At 43.5% G+C, this 19645-nt stretch overlaps 1 protein-coding gene across 6 annotated transcripts in view; it reads right to left on the reverse strand.

Annotated features, from left to right (window-relative positions):
- LOC137379669 (proline-rich protein 5-like) overlaps window positions 1–19645 on the reverse strand; it is a 185655-nt gene that overhangs the window by 111673 nt on the left and 54337 nt on the right. For 5 of the 6 annotated variants that reach the window (XM_068050840.1, XM_068050842.1, XM_068050843.1 and 2 more), the window contains 3 exons: window positions 13052–13109; window positions 8358–8449; window positions 1–50 (listed from right to left, as the gene is read on the reverse strand). The exon at window positions 1–50 is cut by the window's left edge and continues 91 nt beyond it. In XM_068050840.1, the coding sequence (XP_067906941.1) occupies window positions 1–50; window positions 8358–8449; window positions 13052–13109 (200 nt within the window). The remainder of the gene's footprint in view (window positions 51–8357; window positions 8450–13051; window positions 13110–19645) is intronic. The other variant, XM_068050844.1, reaches the window with a different exon arrangement.

Below are 19645 nucleotides of genomic sequence, written 5' to 3' on the forward strand. Positions count from 1 at the left end.
ACATTCCTGAAATGCAGCAGAGCTATTTGCCGGACGGTAGGTTCCTTCCCCTGTTAAATCAATTAAATAACAGGAGAAAATGGAACAGTTAAAAGGAAGAATTCGAATTTAAAAAATTAAGGACTAGGTTTATTGGACCACGCTGAGCATTTTTGTACAGACTTAACTCAGATTTATATCAGACCCTTAACTGTATCGTGCAGTAAAATCAAGCAATGCAACCCCACGCCCCTGCTGCAGTACACGCTCACAGTTTAGGGTGTCTGCTCAACCTCCAAGTGTGCAAAGGATATAATACCCTGCAAGAATAAAATATTAGTGATTATTCCATGTGCTACTTCCTGGACACTTATGTCTCTGTACAGTACTGAAACAAGTACTAACATGGTTATATCAAAATCAGTAACAAAGTTGTGGGCAAAAACTTGGCAGAGGGAGTTCAATGCGTCAAAGTGTGAGGTCATCTACTTTGGTAGGAAGAATAAAAAGGCAGATTATTATTTTGATGGAGAAAGACTACAAAATACTGCAGTACAGAGGGATCTGGGTGTTCTTGTACATGAAACACAAAAAGTTAGCATGCAGGTGCAGCAAGTAATTAGGAAGGCAAATGGAATTTTGGCCTTTACTACTAGGGGGTTAGAGTTTAAAAATAGGGAAGTCTTGTTACAACTGTGAGGCCACACCTGGAGTACGGTGTACAGTTTTGGTCCCCGTATTTAAGGAAGGTTATAACAGCATTGGAGACAGTTCAGAAAAGGTTCACTTGGCTGATTCCTGGGATGAATGGGTCGTCTTATCAAGAACGGCTGAACAGGTTAGGCCTTTATTCATTGGAGTTTAGAAGAATGAGAGGTGATCTTATTGAACCATATAAGATTCTAAGGGGGCTTGACAGGGTAGATGTTGAGCATATGTTTCCACTGGTGGGGGAATCTCGAATTAGGGGACATAGTTACAGAATAAGGGGGCACACATTTAAAACGGAAATGCAAAGGAATTTCTTCTCTCAGAGGGTGGTGAATCTCTAGAATTCTCTACCTCAGAGTTGTGGAGGCTAGGTCACTAAATGTATTTAAGGAGGCAGATAGATTTTTGAAATCTCGGGGAATTGAGGGTTATGTGGAGCAGGCCCAGATCAGCCATGATCTTATTAAATGGCGGGGCAGGTTCAAGGGGCTGAATGGCCTACTCCTGCTTATGTTCTTAAGTCACTTGCTAGCAAGCATGTGACCTCTACCATATGGTCCAAACTGCAGTGAAACTGTATCACCAAATCCACACTATGTCACCAAGTATGGAAAGAGCAATGACGTAACTCGCACACAATTCATTCATGAGATGAGGGTGTTTCTGGGAAGGCCAGTACTGCCCGCCCATGACAACCATTCTTGAACTGCTGAACCCCATGTGGTGTAGGTACACCCACAGTGTTGTTAGGTATGGAGTTCCAGGATTTTGACCCAACAATACAGAAGAAATGACGATATATTTCCAAGTCATGGTGGTGTGCGACTTGGAAGTGGTAGTGTTCCCATGCCCCTGGTGCCCTCGTCCTTTTAGGTGGTAGAGATCAGGGGTTTGAAAAGTGCTGTCAAAGTAGCCTTGGTGAGTTGTTGCAGTACATCTTGTAGATGGTACACACTGTGTGCTGGTGGTGGAGGGAGTAGATATTTAAGGTGGGGGATGTGTGCTAATTAATAGGCTGCATTGTCCTGAATGGTGTCGGGCTTCTTGGAGAGTTCGCCAGGCCAGTGGGGAATATTCCATCACATGCTTGCTTGCACCTTGAAGATGGTGGAAAGGCTTTGGGGAGTCTGGCGTGGTGTTATTTGCCACAGAATACCCAACCACTGACCTGCTCTTGTAGCCACAGTATTTATGTGGCTGTTCCAGTTATAATTCTAGTCAATGGTGACCCCCAGGATGTCGATGCTGGGGAACCTGGCAATGTAATGCCATTGAATGTCAAGGAGAGATGGTTAGACTCTCTTATTGGAGATTGTCATTGTCTAGCAATTGTGTGGCACAAATGCTACTTGTCACTTATCAGTCCAAGCCTGAATGTTGTCCAGGTCCTGTTGCACGTGGGCATCGAGCGCTTTATTATCTGAAGAGTTGTGAATGGAACTGAACACTGCAATCATTGGTGAACATCACCATTTCTGACTTTATGATAGAAGGAAGGTCATTGGTGAAAACCAGCTGAAGATGTTTGGGCTTTGGACACTACCCTGAGGAAATCCTGCAGTGATGTCCCGAGGCTGAGAAGATTGGCCTCCCACAAGCATAATCATCTTCTTTTGTGACAAGTATGACTCCAACCAGTGGAGAGTTTCCCCCCAAATTCCCAATGACTTCAATTTTACTCAGGCACTGTGATACCACAATTGGTCAAATGTTGCCTTGATGTCAAGGTAGTATCTCTCACCTCACCTCTGGCACTCAGTACCTTTGTCCATGTTTGGACGAAGGCTGTAATGAGGTCTAGAGATGAGTGGTCCTGGCAGAACCCAAACTGACCACTGGTGAGCAGGTTATTGGTTGAGTAAGTGCCACTTGGCAAAACTGTCAATGACCCTTTCCATCAGTTTGCTGATAAGAGTAGACTGATGGGCGGTAATCGGCGTTATTGGATTTCTCCAGCTTTGTGTAGGCAGAACATATCTAGGCAATATTCCACTTTGTTGGGTTGGTGCCAATATTGTATCTCTAGAAGAACAGCATGGCTAGCTCTGGAGCACAAATCTTCAGCACTATAGCTGGGACGTTGTCCTTGCTGCATCCAGTGTACTAAATCATTTTTTGGTATCATGTGGAGCGAATCGGATTGGCTGAAGACTGGCTTCTGGGATGGTGGGGAACTCAGGAAGAGGCCGAGGTAAATCACTCACTCAGCACTTCTGGCTGAAGATGGTTGCAAATGCTTCAGTCTTGCCTTTTTCACTCACATGCTGGGTTCCACCATTAAGAATGGGGATGTTCATTGGGCCTTCTCCTTCCATGAGTAATTTAATTGTCCACCAATATTCACGACTAGATATTGCAGAACTACAGATCTTTGATCTGATCCGTTGGTTGTGGGATCACTTCGTGCATGTAGTCCTGTGTTGTAGCTTCACCAGGTTGGCAATTCATTTTTAGGTATGCCTGATGCTGCTCCTGGCATGCTCTCTTACACTCTTCATTGAACCAGGGTTGATCCCCTGGCTTAATAGCAATGGTAGACTGAGCGATACGCCAGGCCCTGAGTTTACAGATTGGGGTGGAAGACAATTCTGCGACTGCTGATGGCTCACAGTGCCTCATGGATGTCTAGTTTTGAGCTGCTGGACCTATTCTGAATCTATCCCATTTAGCACGGTGATAGTGCCACATAACACAATGGAGGGTGTCTTCACTGTGACGACAAGACTTCCTTTCCACAAGGACTGTGCTGTGATCACTGGGGGGGTGGTGCCCCTCCATCAAAATGCAGGTGGCCCTGCTTTTTGGCCCCTAATAATACAAACTGGCTGCTGGCCTCCATGGAGGGGGCACCAATCCACACCCCAGCCCGCCTCCTGCCCACCACTGGGAAACTTCCCTGGCGGCAGAACTGCTCCACCACCGTTTCGGCCAGAAGCTTGAAAAATTGAGGCCAAACAATTTTCCTTCCAATCACAGTTATTCATAGTGAGAGCCTACAACATTCTCCTGACTACATTGTAATATTGAGAGCAGAAATATCCTCTCTCCCACGCAGGGTGTGTAATTAAAATAGCAGCTCTCTCCTTAGAGAATCCCAATTTCCTTTACAACAAACAAAATAGACTTCAGAATAACAACATACCCTGAGATTAGGCCTCCGCCTTGCTTGGGAAAACAGGGAGGCTGAGAGACTGGGAAGCAAATAGTATGCTTGGGTGATTCACTCACGGTTGAGAGAGTTGGTATAAACCCACCAGTGGCATTTTGAATATGACACCAAGAGGTGCATAACTGCAGCCAACAACTGACTGTGCCAACTTGGCTCCACTGGTAGCATTCTCACCTCCAAGAAAGGTTGGCATTCAAGCTATACACAGGACCCGAGCACATATTCTAGGCTGAGAGTCCAGTGTGACACTGAAGGACTGCTGCATTGTCAGAGGTGAAATCCTGAGGATGAGGATCAACTAAGACATGTCTAGATGGACTTTGAAGGTCCTATGACATTATTTGAAGAGTAGGGAGTTCTCCCTGTATCCTTGCCAACATATTTCATCAGCTAGCACCACCAAAAACAGATCAACTGTTCATTCATCTCATTGCTCTTTGTAGGATCTTGTATGCAGACATAAAAATAACTGCATTTCAATGTAATTATTTGCATTTGAACTATTTTGACGTGTTTCAGAGTGATGTGATAAGGCATTATATAAAAGCTGCGTTTGCTGACAATGCAACCACTAGGTGGTGCGGTACTTGCACTTGCACAAATGCAGCCTCATGCACTGAAACGTCACTGTTTGCAACGTTTTTGGCAGCTGCCAGTAATAAAGATGTCGCTGCTCAATTTATGACAAAAACAAAAGAAACTCAAATGCCCACAGTGGCTGCGATCACCGCCTCCATCCCACCCCCAACAGCTCCCTCCTGCCAGCGCACTTCTCTTTGCTGCTGCCTCCTGCTTGCCACTAATCCCCACTTCACCCCCACCACCCCCCAATCCGCAGGCCACTCGCTCCCGGCCTCGCCGCTTAATCCCCTCCGCTCCCTGCTCCATCCTGCTCGCAGTCTTCCTCCCCTGGATATCTTGTCACTCTCTCTCTCTCTCTCTCTCTCTCTCTCTCTCTCTCTCCCCCCAAGCAGGGAAGAAAGGCAGTGATCATGGGAGGGAGCGGGTAAGCAGTGGCAGATCAGAGGGGAGGAAACGGCAAAGCCGGGAGCGAGTGGCCCACAGGTTGGTGGGGGTCAAGCAGGGAGTGAGCGGCTGTGGGAGGAGAAGTGGCAGGGCCGGGTGGGGTGCGAGCAGACGTTGCTGTACGTGATGACGTTTTTACGCGCATGTGCGAATTAGTCTTGGAAAGCCAGGTGCTGACATAGGTTGCACATGCACAGCACCATACTGACAGCAAAGGTCCATTCTGCACACGTGCAAAGCTGGGAGTGCTCTGATGACATTAGCTCTGTGTTGTGTTGTCAGGAGTCACTTTTTAAAAAATGTTTAGCAACTCAAATGTGTCTACTTAAAAGTAAATACTGCATTTAGTGGCAAAAATTGTTTCAACTGTTATAAAGTTTCAGCCTTTGCCAGAATGGGGGAAATTACGGAATCATAGAATAGCACTGCAAAGAAGGAGGCCATTTGGCCCATCGAATCTGCGCTGGCTCTTTCGAAGAGCAATCTGGTTAGTCTCACTACCCTCGCTCTTTCCCTATGTCCCTGTAATTTTACCTCCTTCAAGTATTTATCCAATTCCATTTTGAAGGCTACTATTGAATTTGTATTCACTGCCCTATCAGGCTGTGCATTCCAAAGACTCATTGCGTAAAAAAGCTTTTCCTCATATTGCCTCTGGTTCTTTTGCTAATCATCTTAAATCTTTATCAAGCAAAAGAGTAAACGGAAACCCAATGTAGCTGCATGCAATGGATTCTATGGTCACGTAACCAAGCACTGGGTCAGTGCCTGACCCCTTTGCTGACTCGGTGCTCCGCTGTGCTAGGTAGGTGCAAGAAGGATGGCTGCATTTGACACTCCAGGGTTACTGTGAGGTAATAGTTAGGCTCAGCGTGTACAATAAAATCATTGTCCACCAGTGATGTTTTGCACAGCGATGTTACCTCCTGCAAGTGGTTTTGTGCCGCCAATATGACAGAGTAGATTCTGACTTAATGCGATTGCATAAAATGGGTGATAGCAAATCGACAACCTATTTAAATCTCTCCTAATTTTTATTCCCATTAATAGGCATTGTTCGCTATCACCTGGTTTGCACGATTGCACAAAGTGAACATCCACCCCAATATCTCTTCCAAGTGATGAACGTATTACTCCTTACAAAACAAAGCCTGTTACTGGCTTGATGCGTCGGTGGACAGCTAACTGAATGACTTGGCATAGGTGGTGGCTTGGTGGGATCTGGTCGTATTAAATGTAATAGTGATCATCATGTCCTTGGAAAGGGTTGTACTCCTGAAACAAGTTTCTGTAGATTCCTGCAGTTTCCTTTGTGAAGCAGACAAAGATAAATTTCCTTGTCTGAGGAAAGTGATCTGAGCCAGTAAATGCAGGTTTGTATAAATAAAACTTATATAATTGCACATAAATACAAGTTATTGTTGTTATGATGTATAGTCACAGCTCCCTTTCTTATTCCCTCTATTCCTCTTCCTCTAAAATTAGAGGCATCATTAGAAACCCAAAGGAATTCTCCACTTTGGTTGCTGCAAGAAAAATATAGAAAGCAGCAAGACAGTCCTACGAAACAAAGTTAGAACTCAAAAGTTATACAGTCCAAAAATTTTGAACTAAACAAAGAAAATTAATATGCCAATGAAAATGCAAATAAAGCAATAGAAGGAATTAAAAGCTTACTTTGCAACAATTATTTAAATAGTGACACTCAATTTTAGGAAGCCCTGTGGCAGGAAGTGCGCCATCCATTTGTTTCAAATGGATAGGTAGTACTGCTGGTGAGAAAATGGCGAAGGATCGATGGCCAGTTTTAAAGCTAATATGAAGGTTGTGCTGGTCATCAGCCCAGCCTCTGAAACCCAAGCACCTATCCCTGGCAATTTGGGTTTGCTGGTCTGTGTGGCTTATTTCATGACCTGTGCCTGCGAGGCTCCACACTCTCGTTCTGTTGGTGTTACTGGAGCACTGAATGATCTGTAGGTCTGAGCTTGGGCAACATACTTGGAGTTTACTGACATTTGAAATTTCAAATGAATATTTTTCTCTTTGCTCCTCTCCAGTAGCCTTCGTTGTGTGTGACCTTCAACAAAAGAACCTACACTGTTCCACTATTCTCTAATTTGCTGACAATCTAAGAACACACACAATCTAAGAAGCCTCACAGCTCCAGCGACCCGGGTTCGGTTCTGGGTACTGCCTGTGCGGAGTTTGCAAGTTCTCCCTCTGACTGTGTGGGTTTCCGCCGGGTGCTCCGGTTTCCTCCCACAGCCAAAGCCTTGCAGGTTGATAGGTAAATTGGCCATTGTAAATTGCCCCTAGTGTAGGTAGTGGTAGGAGAATTGAGGGAAGGTGGGGATGTAGTTGGGATTAATATAGGATTAGTATAAATGGGTGGTTGTTGGTTGGCACAGACTTGGTGGGCCGAAGGGTCTGTTTCAGTGCTGTATCTCTGTGACTCTATGACTTTCACTTACAGAGTACCTTATTACATCAAAACATTTCAAAGCGCTTCACATAATTTTGTACAGTGACTTATGTGATTGCAATATGACCAATTAATCTGTCTTGGTGGTGCTGGCTGAGGGAGGAAATTTGGCCAATACACAAGAACTCTCTGATGTTCTTCAATTGATGGAATTCAGGACCAGAGATTAATTCCTCATTTGGATGATGGCACCTCAAAGTGCGGGATAGCCTCCGCACTGTCCTGGATCATCACCTTAGATTACATGCTCAAATCCTGGTGCGCAGACCAGAAGTGAGGCAGTCAGTAACTGAGCCAAGCTGATAAATAAATAATGCAGATGATTTACTTCGTTAACCCTCTCAAAAACATTAAAGAATAGAGAAAAGAACAGAATTGAGAAAAGTAAAAATAGATCCATGGTGTACTTGAATTTAGCAGAGCTTAAAAAAAACACAATACCAAACTTTACCTGCAATCCTCTGCTGCCCTTATGGCAAAACAAAACTCAGCTAATAAAATACTTCCCATTCTTACAAGTTATGTCATTGCTGTATTCTGGAAATTGTCATTATTATAAATAGCCCATGATTCCATAGTGTTGACATCATTAGCAAGACCAGATAAGATTTTTTTCCCCTCCTCGTGACAATGATTATATTCAAAAAACAATTCCTCATCTCTTACATTCTACAAGCACACTAAATTACTTTATCTGCTGTATTAGCAACCTGCTTAATGTGTTTTGAAGTAAAAACACATCTGCCACCAATTTAGTTTTGTTTTTCATTTCAGAGCCACTCAGGGAGTTATGTTATTATTTGCTGAGTGGTAATCTGCCTCTGCTCTGAAGTCTAATGTTGGTTACTGATCAGCACAAGAATAGAACCACCATTTCTCCCTTCCATTTGGGAGAAGAGTATAGAAAACTCAATATATGAGATACACAGCACAATTTTGGAAATGAGTGGAACAGAAGGGACATTTTGAGACAATGCATAAATAGCCTACCTGGACAGGGTAAAATATTGCCTGGAGCATAGGAAGGATGTCACAAAAGAAAAAATCCCAAATTTCAGCCACTGTGTCGAGTAATTTCTGTCCTGTATATAAAAATGCATAATCTAAGAACTAGAAAGGGTTAAAACAGCACAAAAGGTCGTCATCATTCATCATATCTTGTTGCTTTAAGTTAGCGTCTACGTGGTACCATAGTACAACAGTTAATACAGTAATCCTCGTCTGTTTATAGAATCATAGAAAGCTTAAGGCACAGAAAGAGGCCACTTGGCCCATCGTGTCTGTGCCAGCCGAAAAACGATCCACGTATTCTAATCCCACCTTCCAGCATTTGGTCCGTAGCCCTGCAGATTATGGCACGTGAGGTGCATATCCAGACTCCTTTTGAATGAGCTGAGGGTTTCTGCCTCAACTACCCTTTCAGGAAGTAAGTTCCAGACACCCCCTCCCCCTCTGGGTGAAAAAGATTTTCCTCATCTCCCCTCTAATTTTTCTATCATTTAAAATCTATGCCCCCTAGTCACCGACCTCTCTAAGGTGAATAGGCCCTTCACCTCCACTCTATCCAGGCCCCTCAAAATGTTGTACATTTCAAATCAGATCTCTCCTCAGCCTTCTCTGTTCCAAGGAGAACAACCCCAGCCTATCTAATCTTTGCTCATAGCTGCATTTTCCAGTCCTGGCAACATCCTTGAAAATCTCCTCTGTACCCTCCCTAGTGCAATTACATCCTTTCTGTAATGAGGTGACCAGAACTGCACACAGTACTCAAGTTGTGGCCTAACCAATGAGTTATACAGTTCTAGCATAACCTCCCTGCTCTTATATTCTATACCTCAGCTAATAAAGGAAAGGATTCCATATGCCTTCTTAACCATCTTATTGACCTGTCCTGCTACCTCCAAGGTCCCTCACTTCCTCTACACTTCTCAGTACTTTTCCTTTGCCTTGCTTGACCTCCCCAAATGCATCACCTCACACTTCTCCGGGTTGAATTCCATTTGCCACTTTTCTGCCCATCTGACCAGACCATCAATATCTTCCTGCAGCTATCCTCATCACTATCTACCACACGGCCAATCTCTGTCGTCTACAAACTTCTTGATCATGCCCGCTATATTTTCATCCAAATCGTTAATATATACACCACAAAAAGCAGGGGACCCAATACTGAGCCCTGCGGAACGCCAATGGAAACAGCCTTCCAGTTGCTAAAACACCCGTCAACAATTACCCTTTGTTTCCTGCCACTGAGCCAATTTTGTATCCACATTGCTGCATTTCCCTGGATCCCATGGGATTTTATTTTTTTCTTAAAACCAGCCTGCCGTGTGGGACCTTGTCAAAAGTCTTGCTAAAATCCATGTAGACCACATCAACTGCACTACCCTCATCTATCTTCCTTGTTACTTCTTCAAAAAATTCGATCAAGTTGGTCAAACAAGATCTTCCCTTAACAAATCCATGCTGACTATCCTTGATTAACCTGTGCCTTTCAAAGTGACAGTTTATCCTGTCTCTCAGAATAGATTCCAATAATTTGCCCACTACTGAGGTTAGACTGACTGGCCTGTAATTATTCGGTCTATTCCTTGCTCCCTTTTTAAACAGAGGTGCAATGTTAGCAGTTCTCCAATCCTCCAACACTACACCTGTATCCAGTGAAGACTGCAAAATGATGGTCAGAGCTTCTGCTATTTCCTATCTTGCTTCTTTTAACAGCCTAGGGTACATTTCATCTGATCCTAGTGATTTATCAACTTTCAACGATGCTAATCCCATTAATACTTCCTCTCTCCCTGTGTTTATCACATCCAACACTCACACTCCTCCTGCTTAACTAAAATATCTGCATCATCTCCCTCTTTTGTGAGACGCAAAATATTCATTAAGAACCATACCAACATCTTCCGCCCCTACACACTGGTTACCTTTTTGGTCTTTTATGGGCCCTACTCTCTCCTTAGTTATCCTCTTACTCTTAATGTATTGATAAAACATCTTTGGGTTCACCGTGATTTTGCTTGCCAATGTTCTTTCATGTTCTCTCTTAGCTTTCCTAATTTCCTTTTTGATTTCACCCCTCCACTTTCTATACTCCTCTCGGCTTTCTGTCATATTGAGTTCCTGGTGTCGGACATAAGCCTTCCTTTTCTGCCTTATCTTATCCTGTAAGCTCCTTGACATCTACGGGGCTCTAGATTTGGCTGTCTCACCCTTTTTCTTTACTCTGACCCCTTGAATCTCCCCTTTGAATGCCTCCCACTGCTCTGACTGATTTACCTTCAAATAGCTGTTTCCAGTTTTGCTAAATCACTGCCCCAATTGAGAACTCCAACTCCTGTTCTATCTCTGTCCTTTTCCATAACTATGTTAAAACTGACTGACTTATGATCACTACCACCAAAATGCTCTCCCACTGTCACTCCTTCCACCTGTCCATCTTCATTTCCTAAAACTAAGCCTAAAACTGCACCCTCTCTTGTTGGACTTACTACATACTGGGCAAAAAAGTTCTCCTGAATGCACCACAAGAATTCTGCTCCCTCAATTCCTTTTACACTAAAACTATCCTAGTTAATATTGGGGTAGTTAAAATCCCTGACTATTACCTCCCTACTGTTCTTGCACTTCAGAGATTTTCCGACATATCTGCTCTTCTATCTCCCTCTGACTATCTAGGGGTCTATAGTACATTCCCAGCAGTGTGATTGCCCCTTTTTTGTTGCTTAGCTCAATCCATATGGCTTCATTTGATGAACTTTCCAACATATCATCCTTGCTCACAGCTGTAATAGTTTCCTTGACCAAATTGCCACTTCCCCTCCTTTCTAACCCCCTCCCTATCGCGTCTGAAAACCCTGCAACCAGGAACGTTCAGCTGCCATTCCTGTCCCTCCTTAAGCCATATTTCTGTAATAGCTATGATATCATACTGCCACGTGTCTATCTGTGCCCTCAGCTCATCTGCTTTATTTGCTAAACTCCTTGCATTGAAATAGATACCCTTGAGCACTGCCAAACTCTTTTTTAAAATTTTCTAACCTTTGTTTCCTCTGTCTTCCAGACTCATCTATTAATTTTCTGTCTTCCATTTTCATTTCTGATTTTGTCCCAACTGAGTCGGCCCTCAGGTCACCACCCCCCTGCCAAACTAGTTTAAACCTTCCCCAACAGCACTAGCAAAACTTCCCGTAAGGAACTCAGTCCCGGCTCTGTTCAGGTGCAGCCCATCCAGCCTGCACAGGTGCCATCTTCCCCAGAGCCGGTCCCAATGTCCCAGCAATCTAAAGCCCTCCCTCCTGCACCATCGTTCCAGATACGCATTCATCAGTTTTATCCTTCTATTTCACTTGCATGTGGCACAGGGAGTCATCTGGAGATTACTACTTTTGAGGTCCTGGTTATGTAGGTAGATATATTCCCATTCAGTTGTGTTTAATATTTACAACTGCAGAGTTAATGTGACAGCATTTTCAGATATTTGTTTATGATCAGTATATTTTGCCTTAATATAAAATTTATCATAATGTTTTGCAACCAATGAAAATGTGTCTGCATAGGCATCTGATCATTTCTATTTGTTAGAAGGTTCATTCCAAACACTTGAACATGTACATACTTTTTCAATATTAGATGCTATCACATGAAATGACTGCCTAAAAATACCAGTAGTAATTATGTCAAAGAACATCTTCAATCAATTTTCTTCCAAAATATTAAATAGACAGAAAATGAGAAAGGAATTATTTCTTAACACTCTGCTGCACTTTGTCTCTTCTTTTCATTTTGATTCTCTCCAGCTAACACAACACATTATGGATAGGGGTGCGTGGGGCTTAGATTACAGGTGGTATATGATGTAATAACTCCAGTCGTAGCATTGTGAATTCAACAAATAATTCTTAATTGGAGCAGTGGGGAGCAGAAAGGGATGTAAAGCTAGCAGGATTAGACCTAATCCATGCAGCTCTCATTCCCATCAGTCAGTCAAATATAGAGTAACATTAATAGCTGCTATGGAGAAGTCCATGACCAAGACTGTGCCACCCTCCTGGTTTTTGGTGTGGGTTGGTGGTAGTAGTGTGAGTGGGTGGCAAGATTAAACTGTCTATGCACATCATGATCTAATTAGATACTTTAGTCAACAGTAGAAACTAAATGATGCAGTGCCATAGGGAACTTTTCTGTCTCCAACTTCACCTAAAACAGTAACACCAACACTATCCAAGTAAGGCAAACAGAGGAAAACCTAGTTCTGAAGCGGTGTAAACTGGAGATGGGAAATGTTCTTCTGAAGCTTTAAGTAGGTCAACTTTGAAACAAGGGCTGCAGCAGTGATGCTTATCACGCGCAATCTGGGGTGAAATTTAAATTTAAGCAATTTAGATTGGTTTAGTAAAATGAAGGTCCACATTAAAAGAAAAAAAGAGATCACTTGTTTACAGGTTCAGAAACAAAATAATTTCCATGTACTACATCTCTTCCAAGAGCCACTTAACTTTATAAAAGACAGTCACAGGTATGGAGGCTATTTGTTTTGATTAAGGGGCTTGTTTCAGAAGAGGTCTCAGTGAATACTTCCACCTGGCATCAGCAAGCAGTCCTCTCAGCTGGCCAGAAGCAGCCTCGATTTCTGAATGATACTGGCACACACTGCAAATCGTTGAAGCAAACTTTCTTACCTTCATAAAACCGAATTTTGTCTCTCAAAATCACCATGCCTTTGGTGAGCAGCTGATTCTACACAAGGAAATAAACAAAAAAAAAATCACTTACACTTACAAACATTCTGATTCCTACATCCAGTTAGAGTTGGAGGAGAGTGGAGGAGCTTTCATTCCTTTTAAGAAAGGTGACATCAGGAGCTACTTGGCTGAATGCATTTGCAACTTGTAAATAGAAGTACTGATTGAAAGCATCAGGGGCAGAATGAGAATTCTAAATCCAAGGCAACCCTTGCAAGAATGGGTGTTGCAGAATTTTAGAACTGCAGTATTCAATTCAAAAACACAATTTTTAATATGGATCACAATCTGAAGGAGGCTTTATCAGGAATAAAGTACATTATTAAATCAGAATGTGTGTAGGGTTTTTTCCACAATTATAGTTTAAAAAAAACAAAGAATCAGAATCGTACAGCACAGAAAGAGGCCATTTGGCCCATAAGGTCTGTGTCAGATCCAGCAGCTATCATGCTGAATTTTTGAAAACATGGCTTATAATTTTCTAAGATGTAATAGTCTCATCTGATTAACTTTGCACAGCATTTTTATCCTGCCTGATCTGCTCAGCAGACTTTAATGCTGGGATCACCACTCTCCAATGATCACAAAGTTTTCACAAAAGGAATATTCACCACAATTTTAAAATGGTCTTTAAAAAGAAAAATCACATACACAGTATACAGGGTGCACCTTGACGCTTCATAAAAGAACAAGGAACCTACAGGCAGTGCTCTTTATTTGAGATTAAGGAGTAAAATTTCTATTTCTACTAATTCTTAGCAAAAAGGTAGACAAACATTGTTATATACAGGAACATCAACCTCTAGAAATCATCAATATACTTTGACACCACTGCAGTACAGAACATTTTAAATGTATATATGTTCAGGAAAGTCCTCTAGATTAGAGTAGTGTCATCTAGGGATCACACTATAAATTCCGTCATGGCAAATTCCAGGTTTCAACTGTGCCACAGTGAGGAGGCGCTGAGTGTTAGCCAAGCATTACTCTGCAAGAAAAAAATTCAGAGGGCCAATCACCCCGGATTGCTCCCCTGCATCTCTTAAATGTACCTGCTTACTTGTGCCCAAGCTTCAGCATACTGGTGTTCAAATGGAGACCCTTGGCCTTTGGTGCCCCATTCTTAGCATGCCTGCGTTACTCCAGTGCCCTTGGGAAAGGCCTGGGATCAGTTATCCAGTCTGTGCACTCAGCCTGGGAAGGTGCATTGTGCATAGAATATTGGAGCAGAAAAACAGAACGGAGAAAAAAAAACTTGTTTTTTCACATCTGGTTTTGATAATGAAGAGAATGAGGACGTTTGTTTTGTTACTGCTATTTTTGTCTGGATATTCTAATTTAGACAGCAAATGAAATCATAGGCGCAATAAAACCGGATTGGAAGGGTTAATTGAGCAGACTGTGATGCAGCAAAAACAATTGAATAGAGATTAATCTGGGGCACTTTATCCAACATTAAAATTATTTTTAAAATGTCAGCTGCTTACCAAAGGCATGGTGATTTTGAGGGACAAAATTCGGTTTTATGAAGGTAAGAAAGTTTGCTTCAACGATTTGCAGTGTGTTCCAGAATCAGAATCACAGAATAATACAGTGTAGAAGAGGCCCTTCGGCCCATCGAGTCTGCACCGATGCATTAAAGACACCTGACCTGTCTACCTAATCCCATTTGCCAGCACTTGGCCCATAGCCTTGAATGTTATGACGTGCCAAGTGCTCATCCAGGTATTTTTTAAAGGATGTGAGGCAACTTGCCTCTACCACCCTCCCAGGCAGGGCATTTCAGACTGTCACCACCCTCTGGGTAAAAAAAGTTCTTCCTCAAATCCCCCTTAAACCTCCCACCCCTCACCTTAAACTTGTGTCCCCATGTAACTGACCCTACAACCAAGGGGAACAGCTGCTCCCTATCCACTCTGTCCATGCCCCTCATAATCTTGTACACCTCGATCAGGTCACCCCTCAGTCTTCTCTGCTCCAGCAAAAACAACCCAAACCTATCCAACCTCTCTTCATAGCTTAAATGTTCCATCCCAGGCAACATCCTGGTGAATCGCCTCTGCACCCCCTCCAATGCAATCACATCCTTCCTATAATGTGGCGACCAGAATTGCACCCAGTACTCCAGCTGTGGCCTTACCAAAGTTCTGTACAACTCCAACATGACCTCCCTGCTTTTGTAATCTATGCCTCGATTGATAACGGCAAGTGTCCCATATGCCTTTTTCACCACCCTATTAACCTGCCCTTCTGCCTTCAGAGATCTATGTATCATTTTTTTCCACCATGTTTTTGGGTGTGAGGGAGTAGCATACAAAACAGCACTGTGGGTACTATCGTGTAAAAGGACAATAAATAGGTTAAGGAGTCTGAGGTACTTGATCGGTTAGCTTTTTGGAGCCAGTCTGATGTTTGGTGATTTGTAGTAGCTCTCAGACACTAAACCATTTAATATCAAGTAGTATCTGCTCCACTGCTAACTAAGCACTCAGCTAAAAAGCCAGTTGAGCTTGGCTGGATTGGTTAGCACAGGTGACAAACTAAAGGGGCACAGTCACATCTATGAAGCACCACGTAAGGCATTTAAAATATGCATGTATTATTTGGTACAAATATTTAGACTGCAAGATTGAGACAATGGCACATAAACGATCGGGGAAACATCTGTGTTGCTGTTGTTTGATTTAACTCACCGCCATCAGTAACTATGGAAACAGTTTACCGAACATGCCAATTATTACCTGCTCCAGAAACTGAGACTGGCTGTAAAACTGTTTAACAAAGACATCAATCCTCCTTTCAAAAACGTTCAGATTCAGGAATTTTGTTAAAAAGACAGATTCCCTATTCTTCCAAGAAATAGATCAGTGATCTGGGGATGGAGGGAAGGAAGGACATTTTTGCAGTGGAACCAAGTCCTGGTCAACTGTGACTCAGCAATTTCTGCAGTTAAACACTGAGCTTAAATTTATGAACAGCCTGTGCGGAACTAAAGAAATCAAACTCTGTCATAATTTAATAACAATCCCTTCCAAAGATTTAAATGCAAAGCATTAGAGATATTTTTCTGGGCATATCCTGTTCATTGTTGGCATCTAATCTCATTTAGCAACTTATACACATTGAAAGTACAATGAGCTCAGTGCCTTCAGGAACTTTTTAGTAGCTTCATTTAACATGTTTTGAACATTAGCTTTATATCGTGCAAAGGAATTAGCAACTTCTGCTACTAAAGTGAATAATATCAAAGTATAAATACAAACTGCAAAAAGCTACACTAGAATCTTCTGAAAGGTGCTACAATACTCAATAGAGTTGAAACTGCTGTGCAGTATTAATAACATATTAATGTGTTTCTATTAAATTCCTTTGTTTGCTATTTTAACTGACCTTTAACTTGAGCGTGTCCTCACCAATCTGCCTGTTGCAGACGCATCTGTCCATGATAGTACAGGTAGGAGTGACCACCGCACAGTCCTGTGGAGATGAAGTCCCTTATTCACATTGCGGATACCCTCCATTGCATTGTGTGGCACTACCACCGTGCTGAATGGGATAGATTTCGAACAGATCTAGCAACTCAAAATTGGGCATCCATGAGACGCTGTGGGCCATCAGCAGCAGCTGAATTGTACTCCATCTGTAACCTCATGGCCCGGCATATCCCTCACTCTACCATTACCATCAAGCTGGGGGATCAACCCTGGTTCAAAGAGTGCAGGAGGGCATGCCAGGAGCAGCATCAGGCATACCTCAAAATGAGGTGTCAACCTGGTGAAGCTACAACCCAGGACTACTTGCATGCCAAACTGCAGCATGCGATAGACAGAGCAAAGCAATCCCATGACCAACAGATCAGGTCTAAGCTCTGCAGTCCTGCCACATCCAGTCGTGAAAGATGGTGGACAATTAAACAACTAACTGGAGGAGGTGGCTTCACAAATATTCCCATCCTCAAATGATGGGGGAGCCCAACACATCAGTGCAAAAAATAAGGCTGAAGCAGTTGCAACAATCTTCAGCCAGAAGTGCCGAGTTGATGATCCATCTCAGCCTCCTCCTGAAGTCCCCAGCATCACAGATGCCAGTCTTCAGCCAATTCGATTCACTCCATGTGATATCAAGAAACGACTGAAGGCACTGGATATTGCAAAGGCTATGGGCCCTGACAACATTCCGGCAAAGTACTAAAGACCTGTGCTCCAGAACTTGCCACGCCCCTAGCCAAGCTGTTCTAGTACAGCTAAAACACTGGTATCTACCTGGCAATGTGGAAGATTGCCGAGGGATGTCCTGTACACAAAAAGCAGGCCAAATCCAACCCGGCCAATTACTGCCCCAATAGTCTACTCTCGATCATCAGTAAAGTGATGGAAGGGGGTCGTAGACAGTGCTATCAAGTGGCACTTGCTCAGCAATAACCTGCTCAACGACGCTCAGTTTGGCTTCCACCAGGTCTACTCAGCTCCTGACCTCATTACAACCTTGGTTCAAACACAGACAAAAAGAGCTGAACTCCAAAGGTGAGGTGAGAGTGAGTGCCTTTGACATCAAGGCAGCATTTGACTGAGTATGGCATCAAGGAGTCCTAGCAAAACTGGAGTCAGTAGGAATCAGGGGGAAAACACTCCACTGGTTGGAGTCATACCTAGCACAAAGGAAGATGGTTGTGGTTGTTGGAAGCCAATCATCTCAGCTCAAGGACATCACTGCAGGAGTTCCTCAGTGTAGTGTCCTAGGCCCAAACATCTTCAGCTGCTTCATCAATGACCTTCCTTCAAATCATAAGGTCAGAAGTGGGGATGTTCGCTGATGACTGCACAATGTTCCGCACCATTCGCGACTCCTCAGATACTGAAGCAGTCGTGTAGAAATGCAGCAAGACCTGAACAATATCCAAGCTTGTGTTGATAAGTGGCAAGTAACATTCACACCACACAAGTGCCGGACAATGACCATCTCGAACAACAGAGAATCTAACCATCTACCCTTGACATTCAATGGCATTACAATCGCTGAATCCCCCACTATCAACATCCTGGGGGTTACCATTGACCAGAAACTGAACTGGAGCAGCCATATAAATACTGTGGCTACAAGAGCAGGTCAGAGGCTGGGAATCCTGTGTTGAGTAACTTACCTCCTGACTCCCCAATGCCTGTCCACCATCTACAAGGCACAAGTCAGGAGTGTGATGGCATACTCCCCACTTGCCTAGATGAGTGCAGCTTCAACACTAGAGAAGCTTGAAACCATCCAGGTGATTTTAACTTCCCTAATATTGACTGGGACAGCCTTAGTGCTAAGGGATCAGATGGGGAAGAATTTAAGTGTGTCCAAGATAGTTTTCTGAAGCAGTATGTGGATGGCTCTACCAGAGAAGGGGCTACGCTCGACCTCCTCTTAGGAAATGAGGATGGGCAGGTGGTTGATGCGTCAGTGGGGGAGCACTTTGGGACCAGTGACTATAACTCTATTAGCTTCAAGATAGTTATGGAAAAGGATAGGACTGGTCCTCAAGTTGAAGTCCTAAATTGGGGGAAGGCTAATTTCGATGGCATCGGACAGGAACTCTCAAAAGTTGAATGGGAGAGGCTGTTTACAGGTAAAGGGACGTCTGGCAAGTGGGAGGCTTTTAAAAGTGAGATAGGAAGAGTTCAGGGCCGGCATGTTCCTGTTAGATGGAAGGGCAAGGCTAGCAAGTTTAGGGAACCTTGGTTGACGAGGGATATTGAGGGTCTGGTCAGGATAAAGAAGGAGGCATATATCAGGTATAGGCAGCTGGGATCAAGCGAATCCCTCGAGGAGTATAGGGGATGTAGGAGTACACTTAAGTAGGAAATTAGGAGGGCAACAAGGGGCCATGAGATTTCCCTGGCAGATAAGAGAAAGGAGAATCCTAAAAGATTCTATAAGTATATTAAGAGTAAAAGGGTAGCTAGGGAGAGAGTAGGTCCCCTTAAGGATCAGTGTGGTAATCTATGTGTGGAGCCATGGGAAATGGGAAAGGTCTTAATGAACACTTCTTATCTGTATTTACTGTGGAGAACGTCCTGGAAGCTAGTGAGTTCAAGGGAGGGAACAGCGATATCCTGGAGCATAACAGCATTACAAAGGAGGAGGTGTTGGAGGTTTTGAAGCGCATTAAGGTGGTTAAATCCCCAGGGCCTGACCAGGTGTATCCGAGGATGCTATGGGAAGCAAGGGAGGAGATTGCTGGGGCTCTGGCAGAGATTTTTGTGTCATCGTTGGCCACGGGTGAGGTACCGGAAGACTGGAGGATAGCTAATGTTGTGCCTTTATTTAAGAAGGGCAGCAGGGATAAGCCAGGGAACTACAGGCCGGTGAGCCTTACATCAGTGGTGGGAAAGTTATTGGAAGGGATTCTGAGAGACAGGATTTATATGCATTTGGAAAGGCATGGACTGATTAGGGATAGTCAGCATGCCTTTGTGTGTGGCAAATCATGTCTCACGAATTTGATTGAATTTTTTGAGGAGGTGACCAAGAGGATTGACGAGGGCAGGGCAA

This window comes from Heterodontus francisci, chromosome 18 (genome assembly GCF_036365525.1).
Source record: "Heterodontus francisci isolate sHetFra1 chromosome 18, sHetFra1.hap1, whole genome shotgun sequence".
NCBI lineage: Eukaryota > Metazoa > Chordata > Chondrichthyes > Heterodontiformes > Heterodontidae > Heterodontus > Heterodontus francisci.